The sequence below is a fragment of the Condylura cristata genome, unplaced genomic scaffold (genome assembly GCF_000260355.1).
Source record: "Condylura cristata isolate star-nosed mole 26May11 unplaced genomic scaffold, ConCri1.0 scaffold00016, whole genome shotgun sequence".
NCBI classification, from domain to species: domain Eukaryota; kingdom Metazoa; phylum Chordata; class Mammalia; order Eulipotyphla; family Talpidae; genus Condylura; species Condylura cristata.
Genome location: NW_004567117.1, coordinates 20230346 through 20256818, shown reverse-complemented (window position 1 = coordinate 20256818; position 26473 = coordinate 20230346). Strand labels below are relative to the sequence as shown.

Below are 26473 nucleotides of genomic sequence, written 5' to 3'. Positions count from 1 at the left end.
GCCCTCCCTGGTGGTGCAGCGGGTTAAAGCACAGCACTAAGAAGCTAAAGCCACTTCCGCATGAGTTCAATTCCCGCCTGCCCTGGAGGAGACCACATGGCGCGGCAGACCTCTCCTGACCTGCCCGCTGCTCCCCCCAGCAGTGTATTTCCCCCCCAGCAGTCTGCCTGTTCTGCTCCCCACTCTGTCTCTGGTGAATCCTCTCACCATCCACATCTCTGGCCTGTACCCCAGTTCCATATGAATAAATAATCTTTTTTTTTAAAAATTTAAAAAAAAACCTCTAATAGCTACATCTGTACAATTGACTAATCCTGCCCCTAACGCTCCAATGCTCCCAATATCACTTTTCTGCTCTAGAATTAAAAATCATAGGCATGTGTGATGAGTATGATTTTCAAGTGTGCCCCATTCAACATAACTAACATTGTAGTTACATTGGCTCAATTAAAATTTAAAATGTGCTATTAATTCCTAAAAGTGCAATTTTACTAATTTTACTTTGGCCTCTAAATTACTTTCAGACATTTTCCTTTCAAAAATTTGATTTATTGATTTATCGATAGTATTGCCTTCAACTTTGCAAGTTGCTTTCAGGATGTCTCTATTACATTTGTTTGACCTGGTTGCTTTGGGCAACAAACTTCCTTGCTTTGTGTTGTAACATCTAAAGCCTCTCTTTTTACATTCTTGTGGTCATTAGGTTATTAGAAAATAGCCCTTTACATCTCTAAAGACAATTCTATTGTTTGTTATCTTCCCATTCAAAGAAACAAAAGAAGAAATGACTAGATTAGTGCTTATTATGTTTTTCCCCATCACAATAAATATTTCATGGATTTCTAAAAATTATATTTGTTGTTATGTACATTCACTGAAATGATTCAAACATATTAAAGAAAAGGCGTTTTCCTCTTCTATTTCACCTACATCATGTAAATAATGATAATTTTGATAATTTTTTTTCTATATCTATATTTTTACATTTATTTTTAATTCAAGTCTTTTGGATCATTGATTTACCTATTTGACCTTTACTTTTCATATGCTTTTCTAGAAGTGACTTATTTTCAAAAATTTATTTGCACTGATTGAAACTTGTACAGATACTATTTCTTCTTATTTTACCTTAATTTCCCCACACACACATTTTTGTTTTAAATTCTACGGTGTGGTCCTTGTTCCACAATTCACAGATCTAGTTATCGTTGTCTAGCTGGGCCCTGTGAGCTGCAGCTCACTGCCCTCTGGAGTTATCCAAGTGTAATTTGACTTCATCCTCAGCTTTTCTGCTCTGATAGCTAAAGGTGACTAGATCCAATTCAGTGAGCAGGTATTAAAGGTTGCTACTGTGTGGCAACTGTTCCTTAAACATAACTCATGGAATTTTAGCTTAAGACTCTCCTTTAGCAAGAAAGAGATTGTAAAATTTGTGGGGGGAAATAAAGTGTTGACAAGTTACTCACATAATCCTAAAACATCTTAGTGCTGTTTTAATGAATGATTTTTCTATTACTTGACATGGTTCAACTGGTCATTCTTAGAATAAGAAATCACTGCTTTTAGGGGGCAGGTTGATTTTACCCATGATGGCAGGCTTTTAAGAGCAACTTCACTGGTCAATTATCTTATGAACAGCATAAGTAAAACGGATTGTGTAGCCACTGGGTGGCAGCAGAAATTTGATAAATACACAGTTTGAATATATATTTTCAGAGCTTTATCCTGCCGCTTATTTGTTTAGCATACTAAAAGACAACATTATTTTCAATAAAATGTCTTTTGATAGATAACATTTATCTAACTTCTCTTTCCAGTGTAAGCTAGCATATTCAGCAATGAGAAAATCAATATATAAAACATTAATCTTTATCATCCAATATTCTATGAATGTGATATAAATTTAAAATATTACTCAAAATTAGTTTATAGATTGACATGTACTGCAATAGTAAAAGTTGTCATTACTTTTTATAGCTTAAAAATCTGCTAATATAAGTCATATATTCAAAGAAAAAGCTTTGAAGAATTCAGTAAAGATAAAATTCCTCATACTACCCAAATCTAAACTAACCAATGAATCATTACCTAATTTATATATAAATATATGTACATTCTTTCCAAATGTACAGTTGTTTTTTAAATAATGCCAATAAGATTATGCAGGACATTTTAAATTGTATTTAAGTATAGTATATTACATAATGTTTCTTTACACCATTAAATATCCTTTTTAAATATTGTATTTTGTAGCTGAATTACAACATTCCTTTATATAGCTAGACCAATTTTTACAACTAATTATTTCTTAAGCATTATCAATTATTAACCATTTTTTCTAGTATTTACTCTTATAGAAAACTGCTGATTTTGAACATTAGATAGCATATGTTTTTCAACTTTCCAATGTTAAGTGGCAAATTAATATTTTATGTGATGGGAGATTCTGGCACAATGTGTTTCTAAATTTCTGATTAGCATTTTTCTAATTACTTCTGATCTTAAATCAGATCTTTAAGATTGAGACCAAAATCTCTACATTTTAACAAGCTACCTGAGCTACGTTAATGAACACTGAAGTTTCAGAACCATTGGCACTTCAAATAAAATTATAGAGTCAGAAACCTCAGCAATAATGTTAATAGGAAATGCACAAACTGGAAAAGCATTCACATTTCATTTGTTTTCATTTCTTTATTAAATGGAAATGAGGATATATCTTAGTAGGTTAGAGTGATGTCAAAATAATACTGGTATTTATAAAGTATCCATTTTCAACTTTAAAATGCAGGTATTGGAGACATTGTAGAGAAGAATATGCCTCTTTAAATACCACAGATCATTTATTGTCAGCATAATAATGCAGCAAACATCCTGCTAAGTAGTTTACGTATATTGTTATCCCTTACTATAATTTTGCCTGGTTATCATAATTCCATCTTCAGGAGTTCAGGAGTTCAGATGAGTTAAGTAAATTAGCCCAGGAAACCTGGTTTTTCAACTTCAGAATAAGAACTCAAAGAAATCTTTCTGGTGCTATGACGTGTGTTTGTTCAATTCTCTTTCCTGGTAAAGCTATATGCAGAAAGGCACTGATACAGATATACAGGTGAAGATTCCTTCTGGTTTTGTAGAGTTATTGGATGGTTATTCACCCTTTCCCTCTGCTGCTTATAAATTGCAAGGCAACATTTCAGAGCTGGTGCTGTTATGAATTTACCTATATGCAAACACTGAATTAACTTTTTAATTTTTTAAACTTTTGCATTCTAGATAACATATTACCAACTATACATCAGACAGACTGTATGTACTATTCAAAAGCTTTTTGTCTGAATGTACTCTATTCCACCTAAGAAAAAACTATACCCCTGCTTAAAGTTTCTCTAAAGTTGTAGCTACACACACTAGAAGTGGTAGAGAAGCTAATTCAGTAGTTCTGGCATGCTGACATTTATCTAGAATTGCATGGCTTATAAAGAGCATGGCCTTTGGAGACAGATACTCTTTTTCAGGTGATTTTATATGCTTGACTTTTATTTCCCTTATTTGAAAATGGGAATATGCCCCTTTCTTAACTCTCAGGTGGCATTAGACCTAACAAAGCCCTAGATGAAATGATACATGATCCTATTGCTATCTAGCTTAGTGAATGAATAGTCCAACTTTTTATTAGAAGTCCAATAACATGGGTAAAGAAAAGTTAATTTATTTTAATCATTTACAGAAAAAGTTACATTGAATTCTCATTGAACCTTTGAAAATAGCTGAACCCATGAGTTATGCATGAACCTTGGAAAGTGGGAAGCCTCAAAAGTTCATTAATTTGCCTAATGTAAGAGTCTCCTCTTTCTAAAGGGCCATTTGAAAAGTAGACACAATCTTATGTAAGTCATCTGCCACAGCATACTGAGACTCAGGGTCTTTCTATGTCAGTGAGATAAATACTCTGGATATTACACAACTGAAATTTATTTATTTTATTGATACTGAAAACTGGGAAGACCAAGACCAATGTGTTCTGAGTTGGGTACTGGTAAAGCCCTTCTTCTTGATTTATAAGTGTCATATTTTCACTGTGCCCAAATGTTAACGAAGAAGAAAATGACAATTTGTTGTGTGCAGGAATAGATCATCCCATGCTGAGTGATGAAAGCTGCTAGATATACCAAAATTGGTCAGATTCTATACCTGCTCCTCAGTAGGTTTCATTCTAGTTATATGGTAGTTCTATAATCTAAGTCAGGAAATGCTCAAAAAGGAAATTAGAAATCTGGACTGTGCATAATCCAGGGAGACACTCGCTTCCCATGTAGGAGTTCACCTCTTTAGATTTAAATATATCTATTTACTGAGCTATGGGCCAGGAAATCATATTTTTCATTATTAAAATTATTAATCATACTTAGTTATTACTTACAGGAGTCAATTGTGAACCACACAAACAGATCAAATCTATATGCTGAAATACATGTTATCTGTCCATTCTCACAGGCAAATTATAAACAGAAATATTTCCTGTGAAAATATTTAATAAATGACAATGTAAAACAACAGCAAACTGCAGAGCTCAGTTTTTCCTATCTGATAAATTTTATACTAAAAAAATAGATGATTTACTACATCTCATTCAAAAAGTATTCTAAGTCCTCAAGTTGTTTTTTTTTTTTTTTTCATTAATTTGAATGTAAACCTATAGGGAAAAAAATCATCTCTAATTTAGCTAGAAGGTAATATTCATTTTCTTGCTAAGGTCTAGTTTCAAAAGGATGTTAATGCATATTACTACCTATTACTACAACAGTGGAACCGAGAATGAAATGAGCAGATGCTGATTTACCTTCTCTAGTGAATCATGCAGGGCACGAAACTACAGTCCTGAAGCAAAACAGACCATCTGTGCTGCTTTCTCCAGATGAGCCAAATTTGATGACAATCCATTCTTCATACAAATGAGTGTTTCTTTTTGTTTGCTATTTTAAGTGACAAAGTATAATTCCTGTAGTAGAAAATGAAGAGAAAACTATATTGCTTTTCATATTACATTGCCTAAATATTTTACTCTGGATCCAGATAGGTAATTAAATTATGGTTTCAATTGATCTATCCAAATTTCCATCTCATCACTTACTACCCCCATCTACATCTATTCTATTCTGGGAAGTAGGATGTTTCCTGGAAAGGTACATTTCAGAGGAAATTCCCTATGCCCTAGGGCAATGTTTTGTAGTATAATATTAAAGCACAAAACATTTAGGTCATGTTGGATGACTTCCTTTTTCTTGAGCAGTCATCAGTAAAACTTTATGCTCATAATAATAATGTAGCACCTCACATATAAATGGTGAACAAAAAAATATTTGCTTATTGAATATTGGCTAAATGTTGGTATTTCAGTTCTTAAAGTGTACATTACTATCTTTTTCACTAGCTATATCCTTCTCAAGGTTTGGCCCTGTGAAGGCTCTCAGAATTCCCTTTACCCAGTAGTCTGGGTAGTAGTCATTGTAAGTCTTCTAGCCAGTAAGAGGTGGGCTTTGCCCTGTGAAAAATCTTGTTTAATACCCCAGACCTCAGCTGTGTATTTTTCAAACTAAATCTTACCTCATGTTCCATATATCATTACATACCTGAGAGAATTCTTCTAAGAAGTAATGTTAAAATTAATGCCAGTGAAACACTCCAGCACTCAGCACATAGCATTTCATAAGTATTTTCTTTTTTTTTAAAAAAAAATGTGCCCTTTGGAACAATTTTGAAAATTGCTGTATCTGGTATCTGGTGTAGCATATGGCTAAATCTCTAAAACTTTATTTATATGAAGAGAACTTATTTCCTTTAAATTCAAATCATGAATACTGAAGACTTGAAAGTGATAGTTTATAACTGAAAGAATGAGAATTAGAAAATTCTAATTGTAGAGGATGGCATCTTCAATTACTCCCACTTTCTGCTCAACAAAGCTCTTTGAACAACAATGTTTTCACAAAGAACCTTTCCAATGTCAAAATATGAAGAGGAAAAAAAGAAGCCAGCTGCTACCAAGGTGAGTGGTGTGCTCCAGGCTGGCTTCTGGCAATAAGGAAACTAGGTGTATGAAGATTAGTGGTAGAAAATTATCCATAATCCTAAGTGTAGTTTTTAAATTGCAGAATGTTTCTTCTTAAAATACCAACTCATATTCCATAGGTTTTTGAGTCTCTATAGGTAAAGATTACCCAAACAAAAAATGTAGTACTGAAAAAAATTATCATTGATAGCCTACATATCAAGAAGAGGCATAAAAAAATTTATTGGCTTCCTTTAGAAACCACCATGGAGAACTGACCCGATGAATACATCCAGCCTTTGACTCCTCTTTTTGATATTTAAACTGCTTGGTAAGTGAATTTTATGTTACATTAAGATTTCATGTTTTTTTTTTTTTTTTTTAAATCTCAGGTCTATTCTGTATAAGCAGATGTACACTAATGTTGCAGCATTCACTCAGGGAATTCATGTAGACCCTCCACTCATTGAGGCCAACTGCTCTTTCCTCTATCTGGAAGGTATACAACATCCCAAAGGCAGATACACAAGTCAAATGTATTAAGGAAACTACTTTGGTACTGCTCTGGAATTTTTCCATATTCCATCATCACTGAAGAATGAGAACCTGGAATATTGTTTTCCTTAAATAAAATCATTTGAAACTAGACACAGAAAGTTAGATAAAATATGAAACCTTTTTTTAATTTAACATCTATTAGCAAATACTTTGTTATGAATCTACAGAAAATCACTCTGTGATGTCTCAAGTGTCCAGAAACTTCTGTTAAACCAGATAAGACTTGCACCCATTGGCCATGTGAATACTTATGGAGTGTCCCCTTAATAGTGAACTTGGAAAAACAAAAAGGAGAAACTCCTGGACACCTTGTATTTAGGTTAAAGTCCAACTCTGAGCCATCTTAAACAATTTGCTTTAAAATAGATTCGATTGTAGATGGAAATCTACAACCTACAATCTATTTTTTGTGTCTTGCACAACATATTTGAAACAAACTTTCCATAAATGCAATGGATAAAGTATGAATCTTTATAACTATTGATAAAGCAGATTCAGGGAACTGCTTTGTCACATATCTGATATTCAATCAGTCTTCATTAATTTCTTGTAATAAAGCCATTTTTAAAAATTTGTCTAGCATCGATTTGGTTTGTGCCTTGCAGGATTTCTTACTTGTAGTTTAATGTCAACATGGGATACTAATATAGTTGAAACACTTGAAATAAAACTATTTATTTAAAATAAAATGGAAAAGTTCCAGACTTAGCTTTGTAAGCCAGGAGGTCTTCCTCCATTACTGAGAATATATGGCAATTAACTTGCACTGGCAACTTGGATATTCATTTTGGTATTGAAAGGGATAGGTTCACTGCTTAATTTAGACATCCACCTTAACTGTGACAGTGGTGTATTCCAGTTTTCCATTTCTGTATATTACTATGAATAAATGTCTGTGTTCTGACCTTAAAATATTAAATCTAAATAAACTAAATTAAAATATTCATATAATTTTATGGAGAAATACTTTCTATGATTTCTGTTCAATAATGTCTGCAGAATGAAACCTGAATCTGTTGTATCAACTACTAGCTTAGTAAGGCTCTGAGATGTGTGACTACCTTTGATTACAGTGAAGTATCTATAAGAAAACAGATGAATCACTGATAAATTTGTTTTTTCTTATATAAAAACTATGATGGACACAAGTATTTCTGATTCTAAGAGTGATCGTTACTCAAAGTAGGCCATTTTAAAGATAAGAGTATTACAAATAATGGTATAGCTATATAAAATTGTATAACTGCACCCATTTAACGAGAATGAATTAAAACATATAACTATAGATGTCTACTGAATAATGCAGTGAAAAATCATAAAAATTCTGCAACTCTACAGAAATTAAGAAAGCATTTTGCAACTATTTTAAATATACAACAGTCATCACTGCAGTGAAAGTAATTTAATAAAACTTAGAAGTATTTATTTTCCACTGACTTACTTGTAGAAGTTGAACTTTCTTATTATAATCATTTGATTTAATTTTCATAGTAGTGGAAGTATGTTTCCTTTCTTCCAAAAGTAAATATCCTCTTTCGCCATCTGGTGGCTAAACACAGCACTTTCCATGAAACAGCTGAAGTCAGATTTAATGTTTTCTGATTCATCTTACTGTAAAAATAAGGTTATTTTTAGACCAATGTAAACATAACCGACAATTCTGTTCTAATGGTTCAGAGCATTTTATTCAAATAGTTGCAGCTGTAATACTTAATGCAAGATAAGAAATAACCATAAAAATTCTGTTAAAAAAAATTGAGAGTAAACTCATTTTGAAAGTTAAAATTAGATATGGCAGTAATGATTTTTTACATGAACTTTTTGCTATAAAGAATTCACAGGATCTTTATGAAAACAAGAAGTTCCAAATAAATTTTAAATAAGAATGTCCATACAGTCAATTTCAAAAAGGTTTCAGTTTTGGATTTTTACTGTTTCAGCAATATCTATAACCACACATTGACAATCCACCATACCAAAAAGCAGCACAGCTAATTTAACAGTATATGTTTCCCTAAATATTTTTCATAATTAAAATTTTCAATGTATTTATTTGTATGTCTTGTATACATTTACCTCATTTCATAAAAAATGACAATCACTCAATGTTTCATTTCTTTATTTCCTCCAGCATATTTTAATATTGAAACCCAAATTGTTACTTTGAGAAAGGGAAAAACAGAAACATGAAGAGACAAACATTTCATTTAACTTATGGTATTGTGAGCAGTCACTTTTGTAGGCAACACTTTTTTTCTTTGTAGAAAAGAAGAAATAAAAAACAAACAGCACCATTAAAGAATGCATGATCCCTGAATTCTAAACAAAACACTGTCTAAAAATTTTTTCAATGCTTGTTGCACTCAGTCACATTTAGTCAGGTATCAAAGCAAGCATAACAGTATGAAATTGTAGCAGTCTCACTGAATCAACTGCTCCCCCTTCTGAGGATTTTATACACCTTTTCTGAGTTTTTCCTGTGGGAAGAATATATTCTTTGGTAGAGGACTGAAGGAGGGTTTTACTTTTCTGTATGCTGATATAAAATGTCTATGTATGTTCGGGTCTTTGCCCCCAATCTGTGTTTGTCATGCATGTTATGTTTGGGTTGAGTTCACATTTTGCTGTTATACTGTAGGAGTAATACCACCTTTAAAAAAGGCATTAAATGGCTAATGTCAAACAGATGTAAACATTCAGAATACTGACCAAAAAAAACCAAAAACCAAAAAAACACACACATTTAAAAAAAAAGTACAGAAAATATGAATTAGATTAAGATTCCATGAAGCAGAGGGGAAAATACAGCAGTACAAGAAAATTATGGCAACCAAGTAAAGCACTTTCTTTGAAACATTCATGAACAGTACAAATACAGCAAAGTTTTTCTACAGTCTAAATTATTCTGCTACTATCAAATATAGTACAAAGCGAAATAGTATGTGCTATAAAAAAGCAGCTCCTTTTAAATTATAGTAAAAATGCTTTTTGATCGCTGTACAGTGACAAAGCATGAGGACTGAAGACAAGAGTTTTCTAGTCAGTGACATTTTGGCTACATAGGCCCCTGACAGTCTAATGAGTTCCTTTTCTAGGAATCTTCACATTGTTCTCTGGAAACACAGATGGACAGTGACTCTGAGCTCTGTACGTTCGACGGGCTCCCTCCCGCCAGGCAGCTAGTTGCGGTGCTGGCCTCCACACAGAGAGACGATGCCACCCTAAGCTTGGCTTCAGCTTCTGTGACCCAGGACTTCACCAGACCAAGCAGGAGCTGGGAAACCAAGGCCACAGGAACTTCCTCCTTTGAAACTGTGCATTTGTAAATGAAATGGGGCTGCAGCATCATGTATTCTTACTTTTGACTGTATTATGAAGCACCAAATGCACCAACCTGTTTGATTCTGTTTACTCTGAATAAGAAAGAATATCCAAGGTCTAGAAGCCAACTATTACCTTCTATAGCTCATCCCCCAAACACACACCACCACAAAGTCTTATAGTAACCAGGCTCAACCGCATAGGTTTTCAAGTTTCTTCCTCAAACTAGACCTTAGCAAGGAAAAATATGTAACTATGGTGCTCAGTTCACCAACAGTTCTGCTATGCTCACTTTGGGGAAGGAGAAACATTTTCATTTTGAAAATGAATTTGCATCAGAACGTTCTTATTAACATGCCCATTAACTACCAAATGTCTTTATATGCTTCAGGCATATGCATATCATGTTGTAGGAGGGGTTAGGAAATAGCAGTTTTCTTCCTTCCCCGGCTCCAAAAGTGCTACTTAGGGAAATACATCCTTTGTGGTAACAAAAGAAAAAAAAAATTACATGTTACATGTGCAAGTTCTATTCCTGATAGGGATAACAGTGTCCAATAATCAGGATAATGCACACACTAAAATTTGCACATTACATCACAATGACTATGTAGTAAATAACAAACACCTTTTGCACATAGGCAGACACCTGTGAAAATCAGGAAACAGAACCTACTCATATAATGCAAACTTAATGTGTTTTTGTATATAAATTAAGTGGCCATTGTAAATTAGCTCAACCATATTTTCCTTCTGAATTTTTCTTTCCATATTTTAGCCCAAAGATATTAAATTTTCAGAAATATATGCAAACATTAGGAATTTCAACAGGAGCATAAAAAAAAAAGAGTACAGAAAAATTATGCTCTTTGGACCTGGTTATCCATGCATAATCAAGAACTGATTCTCCAAACCTACGTATGTGAGAAACCAAAACATGCAGAAGGACACTTTTCTTTATTCCCAGTAAGCAACTTGCAGGTTCTAGATGATGGAAGTGTTAGTGAGCTCAATAGCATGCTTGCCTCAATGGTACCTCATATACAGAGTGCAAAAGTTCTATAGACAAGAGTTTTCAACACAGTGTCAGTTACTAATGTGGTAGTTTTGAAACTGCTGGTGTAGACAGTATCTGACACTGGTATAGCAACAACTGAATTTGGAAGGAGTTGACATACGAGTGTCTGTATTTTAGGGGCGTCCCTCTGTGAGATTAAAGCATGATCTTCTGAACCAAGATATCAGAGCCAAGCAGACCAGACAGACTCCACGGGCTAGTATTCCACCCAGTCACAACCCGGCACAGAGTGAACCAAGGGTCCGCTGGGGCTTAGCTGCATCCTTGGGAAGGAAGGGCTGGTTAAGTGCATTGTTAATTCTCAGTCATTTATTTTGATTTTAATGTGAAGAACAGAAGTGACAGTACTGAAGCACCAAATTGTGGCCACAGAAGCTGGCCCTTCTTTGCTTTTCTTTCCTTTTTAAAGATAATCTTGCATTATCTGTAATGTGTTTTAAAAATGACATCTTCATCACTTAAAGAAATTTGGCAGCATCACAATTATATGGAGAAAAAAACAACATAACATGGTTGATTACTATCAAAAATCATGTGGGTTTTTCCAGGAATGCATTTCCTGCTCATTCCAGTTTATGTTTAAGACATATTTTAAGGGAATGTTAAAAGTGTACATTGATTAGGATAATTCCATGTGAAAATATCTGTCATTTTTACCCTGGATGTGAATGGTCCCTCCCTCCCCTTTTTTTTTAGTTCTCTAGCCACCACGAATCAGTGGATTAATGGCAAACCACATTTTGTGCTCTGTAATCTGAAGTTAAATGGGCGTGGGTTCTGTTGTCTTTCGTCTTCCACAATGAGGATGTGCTTTTCACCTTGCCTTGGGAACAGAGCCTTCTGAAGGGCACCTTTGCTCTGGCATGACGGTGGCCAAAGTATCTGGAATGCAGCTCATGTATTTCACACTCAGACTTTACAGGATAAACACTAATGATATTTGTAAGATGCAGTATCCCTTTTTCAAAAATAGTTCTAGTCCCCCAAATATGAAGAAGGTCCTAAATTCACCTGAGGGGCAGGAAGACATGCAATACCTAGGAAGATTTTTAAAATAATGACTATTTCAGAGTCAAATATAATGATATATAGATCGTGAATCATGGAAAAATTATGTTGAGGAAAATGTCCACACTTCAGCTTTATGTAGTTCCTTTTTGTCAACGACACTTTAAGGAATTGGTGTCCACACTCTGCTGAACTGGAAGCCAAAATGCACGGATGTCATCAATAAAGGACTACAGTCTTTTCCCCCCAAACTGTATTAGTGAAGGGATTTTATATTATCAACCCGTTTATGCGTTGGCATACAAGCCTTTTACTTGTCTGCTTTTGATTTGGGGGCATTTTTTTCATACTTGCTCTTAAAAGCCACACATGAAGTCCCACAATTTGCCAGGCCAGAGGCTCTCTGTTGGCCAATGGATCTTAACAATATCAGGTGTCAAAGGGCTCAGACCAGGCTACTGGGCAAGAGGCTCACACTGCAACGTGCATGCAATGTCCAAGGCAGAACCAGAAATTTTGCCAGCCTCTGCAAAGAGGAAAAATGGGAGGAAAGGGGAAATGGAGAGTGAGGTTAGTTAATGGCATGCCTCCTTTAATGCATCTTTTGTGACGAGTGAATATGAGGAATCACGTTTAAATCAGATTCCTTTCTCCAAATACAATTTAATCACTGTGGTGACCGTAGGTCCTTTGCGTTAAAGAGTCAACGTGACAGAAGATCACATAACCACCTTAGATTCCTTGGCCATTTTCTTTCTACCACTGCATTTCGATTAGTAGTAAGTCAATAAAATGTCCTTTCCTACCTACACCTGGATTAAAAAGAGAAGAACGGGCTAGCGAGCTGTGAGCTGTATATCCTCGGACAGAAATTTTCCAAGCTGGGAACGGCAACTAAGTATGCAAAAAACATGCTGGTGAGCCACTCAATTGAGATGCAATCTCCCTTTTCTGAGAAATGCAAGAAAATAATCATCCCATAGAGAAAAGACAATCTGTTCCAAAGGAAAATAAATTAGCGTGCTATAAACCACCGAGTTATTCAATTTGTTGCAGTAGATGCCATTTGGCTTTTCCGTGTTGAAAAGGGATACTGCACCTTGCATTCAGCTCCTATCGTACAACCAGGCAAGCTACACAGAGTTTTGAAGGACCTATGCAGTCATCGTGGCAGAAGGCCCCACAGCCTTTGCACACAATCATGGCTTTCAGCCGGCAAGAGCATTTCAGTTCCAATTCATCCGCATTGCTGCTGTCGGCAAAGTTCTGGACGGGCATCTGAGCGTTCTGACCAGGCAGGCCGGTGGCAGGGTTGGAGCCACTTCCCAAAATCCCAATAGACTTTTCAATTGCAGATGCTGCCCTTTTGAAGCTCGTGCTCCCAAAGTGTATTGTTGGATAATTTCCACAGAGCTGCTGTTGTTGCTGCACCTGCATTTTCTGAGCAGCTAATTGGGTAAAAGGCTTTTGTGGCTCAGAAAGCAAATAGGAAGAGAAATCTGCATTTTTTATCGCAAATGCTTTTAACTGTTCTTTCATTTCATTCTGGTCATAGGAAACTTGTTTCATGCCCAGTTCACAGCTGCTGCTTAAACCTTCCTCAAAAGAAAGAGGTTCCGATTTTATATTGCTACATATGCCCGTGGACTGTGGCCAACTAAGTCTCTTAGTGGTTTCCATGGTAACTGGTGGTTGTTTTTGCTCTGGTGGGACTTCGGCATTAGGAAGAGGTGGAGGTAGTGGAGGTGGTGGTGGGGGAGGAGGGGGCAAAGCCAAGGGCGGAGGGGGAGGTGGTGGTGGGGGTGGAGGGTGCACTAGTGCTTTGTTTGGCATTGGGTGTGCAGCCCCTCCCACGTCATCACCTTCTTTAATGGGTATGTTGGGGGACAGCATGTTGCTTAGCCTTAGCTGGTGAGGTGCTGAAGAGAGAGCAACTTCTCCCAATCCCTTTTGTTCAAGATGCCTATTGAAGGCAAATGCATTACAGCCAACTGGGGTCTTGGCAGAGGCCTGCAACAGAGCTGCAGTAGGAATGGGGCCCCGGGTCGCCATCGGCATTTGGTAAAACTGCTGTCTGTGTGAGGTACCAGCATCAGGATGGAAGCCACCATTCTTGTCAATGTGAAACAGATTCTGCTGGAAGCTACAGGAGGGCAGCAGTCGCTTCTGCTGTTTGACCTCAGGGCTGTGAACAATTCTGTTCTGCATGGCATGCTTGTTCAGCCACTCTTGCTTAAATGGCTGGCCATGTCCCAGCTGATTCATGCTGGTGTTGATGACACAAGGCACCCCTTTAGCATCCGAGTCTACCAACAATTTTCCTGGTTCACATTTCACTTGAGTGTGTTCCCCTACAGTCCGGGCTACTCTCTTTTTGGGATGGTTTTCTCGCTTTCTCATTTGTAGGGGTGCAAGCGTCCCTGCCAAGTAGCCCTTTCCTTCTGGATTTGGAGAGCTGGAAGGCATTTCAACCACGTTCCTCTCTGGTGCTATTTTGCCCACTGAGGTAGTTTGAAGAGGCAGCGGAAGCCTATTAATTTCGAGTTTAGCTCCCAGCCTGGGCTGTGGCAACACTTTTTCCAAAGGTAGGTTGCCCTGCAGCAACTGTGTCACCAGTGGATTGTTAGCCTCCACTGAAGACAGGCGACAGCTTGAGCTCCCTGCATTGGAAACTCTTTTCAGGTTGTCTGTAGCCAAGGAAATGGCCTCTTCCATCGGACCAGAGGTTGGAGCCTTCACGTTTGGTGCCTGCTGCACACTAGGGGCTACCTCTGCTGCTGGCGGAGGCAGCTCAGGGCCAGGGAAGTCTTCAGTGTCCATTCTGAAGCCCTTGTCCACTTCAAGAGGTTCGGATTTCACAGGGAGAGCGACGTTGGTTATGAGATTCCTGGGGTGAAGTTCTGACATGTGGGAGTAGCTGGCGTGTTCAGTTTTGATAGCCTTTGGACAGCTTTGCTCTAGATATTCTTTCTGTTTACTTGAACCAGAGTGACTGACCAAAGGCTGTCCTGTGTTCCTCACCCCTTCATCATTCCAGCAAATCCGGTTGCCTGGATTATACTGATTGCTACAGGTTGTGTCTGCTTCACTTTTGAAAGTGGTTGGGACACGTGCCTGCTCAGCAAAGCTATTGCTAGGGATAGTCACCTCATTTAATTTGTCTGGAACAACAAGGGGTACTTCTCGGAGACTGGTGCAGGTGGCCTGCATCGTTTTACAGTCTTGTTTTGCTGCAGAAGCAGCAATGAAACTAGAACCATGATCGACACCTTCACTTGCAGCTGGCTCAGGCCTGCTAATGACAGATACCTGAGGACATGCCATGGGCTGTATGGGTGTTTCTGTCCTCACAGATCTGCTTTGGAGGTCCAAGCTGGCTTCAGCACTTTCAATGGAGACAGTCAGAGACAAAGTGGAGGTCAGCGTGGCGCTGTGGTCAACGATGACTTTACAAGGGATTGATCTGTTGATGGCTGCTGGTGCAAAGCCTCCCGGAGGTTGTTGAGGTTTCCCAGAATTGTCTGCCCTGTTGCGAGGTCCTGAATTTTTGTCCAAGCTTTCAGCACTTAACTTGGGAGGACTATCATAAGAGTTTATTGTCAGCATGCTCCCAGTAAACATTGCCATGGGTGGGCGTGCAACCAGAGTGTCTGTGACCGTGACAGAATCCTTGCAGCTGAGGGCTGCCCTCACAGTGGTACCCATGGATGCCGAGGCCTGCTCTTCATCCCTGGGCATGGTTATCTTCTCAGAAGGAAATCTGTTGTTAATTCCCGTTGGGGGAATCAAAACAGAGCTAGTGGAGAGATGGTTTGGCAAGTTATTTCCAACGGAGGGAGTTGGCACAGAGGTGTACTGACTGGAGACTAAGTTACTGGCACTGCTGCTTGACATGAGCAACTGCTTGTCATCCATGGAATTTGACACACTGGAGCCCTCGGTAGTGGCGGGAACAGGAGTGCTTTCAAGACATTTTGGTATAATGGCTATGCATGGAGTATCAGTCCCCTGGATGGTTTTTAACATGCTTATATTGCAAGCAGAAATTGTAGTGTTTGTGCTGTCAAGAGACATCAGAACAGAGGATTTATCAACAGAACTCACAAAGGGATGTTCTTTAATTGCTCCCGACATAGCAGTGCTGCAGACAGACACGGGGACAGAATTTTTATTAAAAAGCATGGGCACACTGCTATTTTCAGAAGAGGTAGATGAAATAATTTTCTCAGATAAATGTGACACAGGTATATTTTCGTCAGAACTATGCACAGATAAGTCAGTGGCAGTTTCTGGAAGTTTGCTTGGGTTAAGAGGCTGCTGAAACACAGTGGCAGTCTCCCGGAGGTGCACAGACTTGTTGGTAGGAGATCTACAGTTTGGATTGGCAATGATGACACCAGTTGAGCCTTCAACTTTTGTTTCAGGAGTTGAAGAGACTTCTAAGCTTGGAGGCCCTTCCTTTGAGCTGAGTGGAGGCAATCGGGACTCTTTAGTGTTCTGGAAGAGGTGGGCTCGGGCTTGATGCTTTGCAAAGAGCTTGGCTTTTGTCTGCTCTTTGATATGTGCCAGGGTCCTCGCCTTTCCTCCCTCTCCTGGGCTCCCCATGGCACCAGAAACGATGCTTGCTGCAGCAGCTACAGCAGCCGCTGCAGCTGCCTCCCGCTGGGCTCTTGCCTGCTGGGCTCGAGCCTTGATATCTGCCAGGGTCCTGGCTCCCGTGTTCCTCCCACCACTGACGGAAGTGCTAGGGGATGCGCGGGACTCTGGTTTGGAGATGGGTTGACTCTTGATAATAAAAGGTGGTCCAATTTTGGAAAGCTGGATCTACAGGAAGGAGAGAATGAAGAGATAAGTATTTCATACATGATCATAGGAGGCATGTGGAATGTGAAGATGAAAGTCTCTGGAGAAAAGAAGCTGTATTCACTCATAGTGTGGAAATCAACTACACCTAAAATTCCTGTATGGGCCTGAGGGGTATAGGTGCCAAGAAATGCAACATGAATATGAAAATTAACTTTTAAATCTCTATTTTTAATCTCTAAAAACATCAATGAGTGAATTCATTTGGCATGGAAATGAAATTTTCATAATGCCTGATATAAATGGAAACAAAATCCATGCTTGTTTAAAATGAGGCTAGCAAAAATGACTTAGAGATATTTAGGTTTTAAATTACCTTCCTTACTGGAATGAAAAGCAGGGAACTTAATTCTACTTGAGTTTATCTGTCTTAATTTGACACAAGGAAGTAATGCTAGCCAAGAGGTCAGGAGACTACCATTCTCGTTCTAGAACTTTGTCCTTCCGCTAATCCTTGTAATTCAGTTTCTCTAATAACCTCCCTGCGGCAGTGTCTCTATGGCTTTTATATACTTCCTTAACACCTAAAAGGCTGCTTTATATGTATGTAATAAGCATACAATACAAGTTTGTAAACTCACTTGTAAAATGTTATTTCTGGCCAATTTCTTCCCAGAGTTGTCGTAAATAAGGAATAAAACTATATTTGTGAGAGTGTTGTGCTTTCCAGAGGGATTTTATTGTCAATATGCTTTCCTGAAATAAGGGCAATTCTGGTTTTCTTCCTTTAAAAGCAAGTATGGGCTAGCAATCTCTTTTGTTAAATTTTATAAATATCCAAACCCACAATGTTTACCTACTTATGACACGATCAACAATTCTTGAGGCACAGTCCTGGCAATTAACATCCCAGAACAATGCTTGGGTGTGCTGGCTGCTGAGGACATTCTTAAAGAGATCGAACTAAAAGATGGATCCTGGGAGGTGGACTCCCTGGAATCATGTAACCAGTGAGTGACACGAGCCTCTGCTTTCCCCTTTTGGGATGCTGGTAAATATTTTGCTTATCCCTGCCTGCCCTTATCCTTTAGAAAAAGTTTTTCCTAGAGAACTTGTTCCTCTTAATGCATGTATGATCAAATATCTGGGAATCTATAAAAAATTATCAATTTGGAATTATGCTTTAGAACATCAGTAGATTGAATTACCTTTCTGAATTCTCTCACTACTCACATTCAAACTTCTTGTGACATCTCCCTTTTAAGCTAAAGGCTCAAAAAAAAAAAAAGAATTTAGAGAAGGCATTCGAGTGTTCATTTAAATACTTCCTTTTGCCTAAAAATAAATTTAAGTTTAGATGTACTTAAGAACTCAAGGCTGAACATTAAATATACTTATAGTGTTCATCTAATTTTATTTTTCAATGGAGTTCTATTGATATGCCATTTGTTCACGTAACTATATAATTTGGGGAGAACAATTTCATACCTCAACATGCACACTTGCTTCATTCATTCTCCACCAAATACTCCTGTGCCACCAGAATATCTGCCTTCCCTCCCCGCTCCTTCTTACCCCTGCTATCTGGGTACAATTACATTTTCCACAGAGCCTGAGAGTTATTTCATTGTGCTTTGGCAGTGTTTTCCATTGGTTATTTATATTGCACAAGTAAGTGAAAACAACTGGTTTCATTCTTTTACTTTCTAATTTATTTCATATTGGAAAATAACCTCAAGATCTACTCATTTTATCCCAAAGGCATTTTATCTTTTTAAATAGCCGAGTGGCATTCCATTGAGCATCTGTCCCATACACTTTATCTAGTTCATCTGTCGATGGACATGTAGGCTGATGCCTTGTCTTGGCTACTGTGAATGTGTCACTTTGAAAAATGGTTTCTGACCAAAAACTCAGATGGGTATTGCTAGAAATATATCCTATGAGAAGCATGCTTATTATTTTTTCTTTTCATTGTTGCCGAAATTAAAATGTAAAGCAGGTTTTTAACTGGAACTTGGTGTTTATCTTTTATATTTCTGGAATCTTATTTAGTAGAGACTGCTTTATTAAACAGAATAACTAAAACCACACTCTCAAATGTCAGCCTTACAGACATCATGATTCACATATGATTAGATGTCAGAGTAGCACAAAATAAAGAGGTTAAGAAAAATAAAGCTTGAGTATATGTATTATTCTAGATCAACCCTATGATGAAATAAGCCACTTTACTTTAGGACTATATAAATGGACTGATAAAAGCACAACTAAATATAAATTACTCTGGGTAGATATTTTTAAAGCTGGAAAGATAGCTTCAATTTACCTTTTCTTCTGTTTACCTAAGCAAAGCCAATTCATATAAAAGGTTTGTTTTCTGAAAGTACAAATCTACCTGGGATCAAAAGGAAATACATAATAGGATGTTTGTATATAGCTTCCCTATGTGTAAAGCTAAATATGTACTTCTTTACTCTCTTGAAAATAAAAAAGAAGTGGATTTTTATGTCTATATATCTATAGTAATTTTCTTCAGGGTTCATAATACAGTTTCATTAAATTATTGACATTATATTTAATGAGGTTCTCCCATAAATCAGGCCCACTCTTAAGAAATGGTGGTGTTCACTGTGGGAAAATGAAGGAATAATACGTAGCTTCATCTCTCTAGAGTATACTTCTGATTTTTGACTACTTCTTTCCTAGCCCTAAAGAACTTTTATAGAACACTGAATTATCTTTCAAATTTTCCCTAAAGTAGGTCTCTTTTTACACATTGGGTTCCTCAAGCAAAGGAGAACAATGCTCCCTCTCCAATTCTTTTTCACTAAATTCTGAAGTTCAAATATATGTTAATCTATATAAAATGAATACTTTAGCTTAAAATTTGAGTTCCATACAGAGTCTTAGATATAACTTGACAGCAGACTGGGTACTGAGAATCTTAAATTATAAATGGCTACATAAAACCTGGAAGAAAACAAAACATTTTTTTTTATTTTTTATTTTTTTGAAAATTAAGTATCTCAATAGGAAAAGCCTACAGAAGTGGCATACCTTGAGAGGTGGTACCCTGGGCTCCTCTCTTGGGGGCGGTTCTTTCTCTGGTGGGTTGCTAGATGATGTGTTCCTGGTTGACTGATCATCTTCTATCCTAGCCCTCTTTTCTTTGCATATTCCAAAGCTATGCTGCTCTGCAGTTTTCCTCTTGGATATCTCAGATTCTCTATTTTCATTTCTTATGCCTTCAGGTGACTTGGAGAGCTCCGAAGACTTGGGATTATGTGAGGTATCCAATCGATTCTGTGAGCAACCTTGTTTATGTGTTTTATTCCTAGAGCCTTCTGAAAATGAAGGCTTATCCACTGATGGAACATATTGCTTATCCTGTAATTTGACTGATGGATGCTCACTTCCCTTACTTTCAGACTCCTCAGTAAAGACAGATAATTCCAACGGTGAGGACACCCCTTTCTTGTCTGTTCGTTGTAGGATATTATGGTTTTTAACTTTTATCATTTCTGTTGAAGGAAGTTCTGAAATTGAAACAGGGTAGGAGTTCTCAGTTTCAACATGTGATTTACAAGACTGTTGACTCAAGGTCTTATTGTGTAATTCTTCAGAGGGAAATGCCTCAGGAGTAGTGGAAGAACCTATTTTTATAACTTCAGGAGTGTTTGATAAAGTCTTTTGCTGAGAGTGAAGGCTCTCTCCCAGAGATTTAGTGGGGAGAGAAGATTCATCTTTCTGTGGTGAGAGTGGTTCTTCAGTTACAGGAGGGGACTTTCTTTGCTGATGTGCCATTCTTTCATTCATGGAAGAAGTAGAAACTGGAGATGTTTCTGAAGGAAGTGGCAAACTAGATACAAAAGTGGTCTCAGCTGTGAGGAGCATGGAAGACACTGAAGAGGTTTCTGATGTCAAAGGTAAATCAGACATGGGTGATGTTTCTGATGTTAAAGGTAAATTAGAAACTGGGGATGCTTCAGACGTTAACGGTAAATTGGACATTAAAGATGCTTCTGATATTTCAGGTGAAGTGGATATTGGAGATATTTCTGACATCAAAGAAACATGAAGGGTTTCATCAGTGGGATTTCTCTGATTATATTTATCTGTATTTTCAGTGCTGGACACCTCAGAACAAAATGTTGTCTCAAGAGAGGCTGGAGTACATGATTCTTCTGAAGTGGATTGGGTTTCCCCTCCTGGGGATGTCAAACTGGTACAGGCTCCCTCTGGGCTCTCAGAAGAGAAGGAAGTTTCAGAGATGCAAGCGTTTTCAGAAAGCTGTTCATCAGGATCACTCTGTAGCTCCATATCTACAGCAATTCCTTCATTTGGAAATTGTCCTTCTAAAGACGACGACCCTGGTTTTGGTTTTGGAGTATTGGTCTCTACTGTGGTTTCTGGCTCTTTATGTTCTGTGTCACTGACATGAGTCACAGATGAAGTGGAAGGAATAAAAGAGTCACATACTTCCAGCTGATCAATAACAACTGACATTTCTTCCTGGTGAGATTCTGACTTCTCTTCTACCTTAACTTCAATATGAGGCAAAGTTTCTAAAACATCATTCATTATAACACAGGATTCCAGATTATCTTCAGGAGGTGCTATTGAGGGTTCTTCATGAGAGTTGGTAGGACTTTCAGACTCCTCAGAAAATTCAGGGATTGTCTTATGATTTTCATCCTGGCATTCACAGATACTAGTCTCTACCTCTTCTGCAATTTCTTCCTGAATTACAGATTCTTCAGAGATCAAGATATCCTCAGATTCTGATTCTACCATTACATCTTTACCTACATCTACCATAGGACAAAGTGTAGCACAGAAATCAGGCTCTGGAGAAGCTGGATTTTTCATGCTTTTTGGGTGTTGTTCTTCCAAGGGAGTCTGTACAGAAAGGCCTGGAAGCCCAGATGTTCCACATGAAGAACTACTTTCAGCTCCCTCATTGTTTGGTCCGGATGTGAGCTTTACAGATTCCTCTCTTGACATGCCCAACCTGAACAGAAATTAGATATTTTAAATTATTGTTCAACCACAAATTATGTTGGATACCACTTGGATCTCTTGCAAACACTGTCCTCGAGAAACAAATGCATCAAATTAATTTTATAGTCACTTGGTTTATGTAAACCAAGCTTGGTTTATGTAAATCAGGTTACAGACTGAGTTTTTCTACTGCTTTTAGACTATCTAAGATAAAACTGAATTTTTGTTAAAAAAGGGATAAAGTTTTATTCTTAAGCAAGGAGATATGAACTTTACTAAGTATTAGTAAAGGAAATAATATAGTTAGAAGTTACAGAAGATTAGAAAATATGAACAGAAAAGTAAAAGAATGTGTAATATATATCTTTGAAAGTCAAAAAGTAGAAAGGTATATATGTAGAAAATTAGTCTTCAGAGGATATAACATGACCAAATAATTATGATAAGATGGATATGTTCCAAAATCTTAAAATTTAAATGACTTCCAAAGAATAAATACTCTTAAAGCAACATAAGAGGTTTTACTTAACCTTCTTATTTTATTATCTAACTATATAACTTAAGAAAATATGGAAATTTTATTAAAAAATAAAAAAAAATTTAAGGTCATTAACATTAATTTTACTAGACTATATTTGCATGAAACAAGACTTTTAACTTCTTTCATGTAGACCTCTTGCTGAAAGATATTCCATTAAAAATAGCAAAGAATATCAAGAAATAATCCAGACTAGAGTTCAGGTAGCAAAGAAAACTTAATCAGAATTATATCAAAGATACTGTAAATCATTATTTCTTGTAATAGTGAGTTATAAAACCATCACTAGATGGTAGAAAAATATGCATTCTAAATGAAGTTAAATTAGAGTACTGTCAGTTACAAAGAGAAGCAGAAAAAAAATTATTCCTGAGGAGGAAACAGATTTGAGTGAGGAAATATGGATATACTAGTACCAATGAAGGAAAAAATCCACAGTGGAATCTAGACTTTCACGCAAATGAAATCCTCAAAATGAAAGGAAGTAAAATTTAACAAACTTTATAGATATTTGATTGTAATCTTCTTTAGTAAAATTCAGAAATCTCTGGGAAGATAGAAGACACCTCCTTTAGTAGTCTTTTTTCTTTCCACTTAGTCCCTAAGATGGGAATCCTATAACTGTGCTACTAGAGAAGCAGAGTAGCTAATTTACAGATAAATTTAAAGCAGAATAATCAGCTAGAAGATACTTTGGGTTAGGTCAAGAGGAGATACCACTAGTACTTGGTTAGATGTAGAACATATAGGAATCTATCCACTAGCAGTCAAATTTCTGATAGTTAATAAGGGTATTATTAAATATTCTTAATGCTATTAAATATATATATATATATATATTATACATAGCAAGTGACAATGTATAAAATATGTCAATGTCGACATTTTATTATTTTTAAGGGAAAATACCTCTAAGATGACATAAAGTGCAGAAGAAAGATGCTAACAGTACACCATTTACTGCACAAAGGAAAGCATGGAACTCCAGAAGTCTATACCACAAATCAACATACCAACTCCTATGACTGAGTTAAATAACTGAACATAGAATTGTACTATATTATATGCAGAGTAAGTCAATAGGGCAAAGATTTCAAACAAAGGCTAGAAAATGAAGACAGACATATCTTAATTAGAGGTAAGGTGGATAGCAACATTCTTGAGGAACTTAGAGCAAAAAGAGTCACACAGTATCAAGTTGAATGAAAATCATCTGTTGCTAAGAAAAAAAATCCTGTTCCTACTGGAGGAATGTAGTAATCCAGAACTATTAAAATTAGCAGTCAATGAAGTATTCAAAATATATATGACATCCAAAATATAATCAAAGATAAATAAGAACAAGAAAGAAGTCCAAAGCCCTAAGGAGACAAAAATTCTATTGATAATTCTATGGATAGCAAGAAAAGGACCAGTGAAAGAGCTATTTGTATTAAGAACTAGGTGAAGGTGATGGAAAGGGTAGTCACAGTTCTGTAACTGTGATCCTCCCAAAAGAAACCCTGAACTTGATATCCCAGGGAGTCTCTGAAGCCCACAAATTCCATGTAAAAAAAATCGAGTGTGCATGTTTATATATAAATTTGTCTGAGAAGGGTTTGCTGGATTAAAGACCCTAACCAAGTTAGTGAACTATGCCATGTGTAAATCTGGGGAAATCAGTTTCACTGCCCCTTAGTTTCCTGAACTTTTTTAAAATATATGAATAATGATGGTATCCATTATTTTAAGATCAACAGGGAGATTAACACTGGAATAATGCTTGCATACTTCTTAAAACCTAGCAAAGCAGGAGCATATGCAACAGTTATCTACTGAATCAAGAGGAGCTCCTTTAAATGCATGGTCACTAGAAATTAGGCTCCCTGAAGGAAGAGTCTTCGGAAGCCCTATAAATGACTGTACCTACGATATCTTCTATAGTGCCCATCTTAGAGGAGATGTTAGCTAAATGATGTTGAATTAATTAAAAAAAAAAAAAAAAGAACTCAGACTGGACCAGGGTTTTGGAGGTAACTAATTTGGTTATGCTTCTGTCATTACTTTACAAAGTGCTCCCAACTTTTCCTTTGACAGCAAAGGGTGAGAGAAACCTCTTAAATGATCTTCAGTGTCTTCTGGAAATTATCAGTCAGTATGTCCAGGTGGTCTTAGAAGTCTACCTCTGTTTGAAAAGCTTCAATAACCAGGTTTGAGTTAATTCTGCTTATGACAAGATGATAAGACAGAGAAGCCAGAGAAGCTCTTTAAATTTTGAGAAAAAAAATAGTAATCCCCCCTTCTCATTTCCCTGAAATATGTACATGAACCCAGGCATGCTGGGATAGCCATTAAACTCCAGCCTTTCTTCCTACTGGACACTACTTCCAGTTAGAGAGATTCAACAAAGGCTGGTTTAGCAATCTGAGTATGCAGATTGTTAGTAAATAATGTGATCCCTTTTCATGAAAGGCACTCATGTGAGATTCCTAGTATGATTTTCTTCATTAATAGGTGTACATTTGTGAAATTAGATCCAAATGGTACAGATTTTGTTACCTACAACTACTCAGTGTCTTTTATACACAGCAATCATACTCAAGCATCAACTGTGTACCTGGCAGTTCTATTTTCTACTATGAAGAAAGACCTGCATAATGGCCAATTTTCAGCCTCCAAATCTCTCCTCCTTTCTTAGGGATTGATTGTCTATGAAAATCGAATCCTGCCAAATAGAGGATGTGTCTGTTAACTGCAGGGCAAAGGAGAAACCATTTTCAGTTGAGGTCAGTAACTACCAAATTTATTTGTGGCTGGTATGATATTATTTTAAAAAGGAAACACACACAAAATGAAAATAAAGTGTTACAAACAGGCTACACCTGAAGAAAAATATAGATAGCGTGAGGGTAATATTTCTGTAGCTTCTCCCAAAATCAAGAACTAAGCAAATATATATGCATAGTCAACATATTTTGAAAATGTGAGAATATGTGCCTGAAACTACTTTCTCTGAGATATTCACTAATGAAAGTACTTAGATAAAAAAGCAGGAGATTTTTACTAAGCTCCAGTTAAGAAAGCCAAAATTGACTTCTATTGGATTTCATGTGCTATTTTCAGTCAAAAATGAATTTTCATGGACAGGTTATAAACCCTTGAAATGCATTTTTTAAAATTTAAGTGCTGATATGCCACTATAATTTTACCTGCAATTTCTTACACTGAGGGACTATTGCCTTTTATCACAGGCTTATTAAGTTTTACAGCATATGAGTGTGCTATGTGAAGCAGAGAATTACATTTTCATTTCTTTCTAAGAGAAATGAGGAAAAAATGTTCTAGTACTTACTTTTCTCCATAAAACCTTTCAAAGAATTTTTCTTTCCAAGGTTCCGTTTTCTTTTCCTTCTCAATTTCTTGCCTTATTCGCAATTGCATTTCTGGAGTAAATTCTCCTAGAAAGAAAATGCTTACAATTTGAGTAAAAATGGTCATTACCTTTGGCCAATTATTAAAAATAACTAATTTTTATAAACGTTTATGGATGTGGAAAAGTAAGAGATTACTGAAAATATTTTATAGCTTCTCGTTCTTTAAGCATCACTCAAATCACAATTTAGTTATAGAGAATCTAAAACATTGAGCAAGTATACTGCAAGGTAAGTAGGGCCTGCAAATGAAAAATGTATTTCACTGTCCTCAGTGAAGTCAATCTGGTGGAAGGAAAGGAACACTGCTGACTATAATATAATATCCTGTGTAGTCAGAAGAATAAAGGTAGTAAAATTATAGAAAGGAAAGTACTTAATTCTGCCTAAATTGATTAAGGAAAACCATATGTAAGAACTTATTCCTGAATTAGTTTTTGAGGGATGATCGAGATTGAAGAAGTCATTAAATCACAAGCACAGAGATATGAATATGTATTTTTTTTTTTTTGTTCTCCTGAGTGGGTGATAGGACTACAGCACAGAATGAAATGAAATGGGAACTGTAGGCCAAAGCCATTTACATAACACAGTTTTGTTTTGTTTTGTTTTAAAGATTTATTTATTTATTCATACAGAACTGGGGTACAGGCCAGAGATGCGGAGGGTGAGAGGATTCACCAGGGACAGAGTGGGGAGCAGAA

At 36.7% G+C, this 26473-nt stretch overlaps 1 protein-coding gene across 1 annotated transcript in view; it reads right to left on the bottom strand.

Annotated features, from left to right (window-relative positions):
* Positions 1-13007: 13007 nt before the first annotated feature.
* The window catches only part of ASXL3 (additional sex combs like transcriptional regulator 3), a 124773-nt gene continuing 111307 nt past the window's right edge, over positions 13008-26473 (bottom strand). Inside the window, exons 9-11 of the mRNA XM_012725786.1 lie at positions 25691-25796; positions 19878-21831; positions 13008-16838 (exon numbers count right to left, since the gene is read on the bottom strand). Of these exons, the coding sequence (XP_012581240.1) occupies positions 13128-16838; positions 19878-21831; positions 25691-25796 (5771 nt within the window). The 3' untranslated portion in view covers positions 13008-13127. The remainder of the gene's footprint in view (positions 16839-19877; positions 21832-25690; positions 25797-26473) is intronic.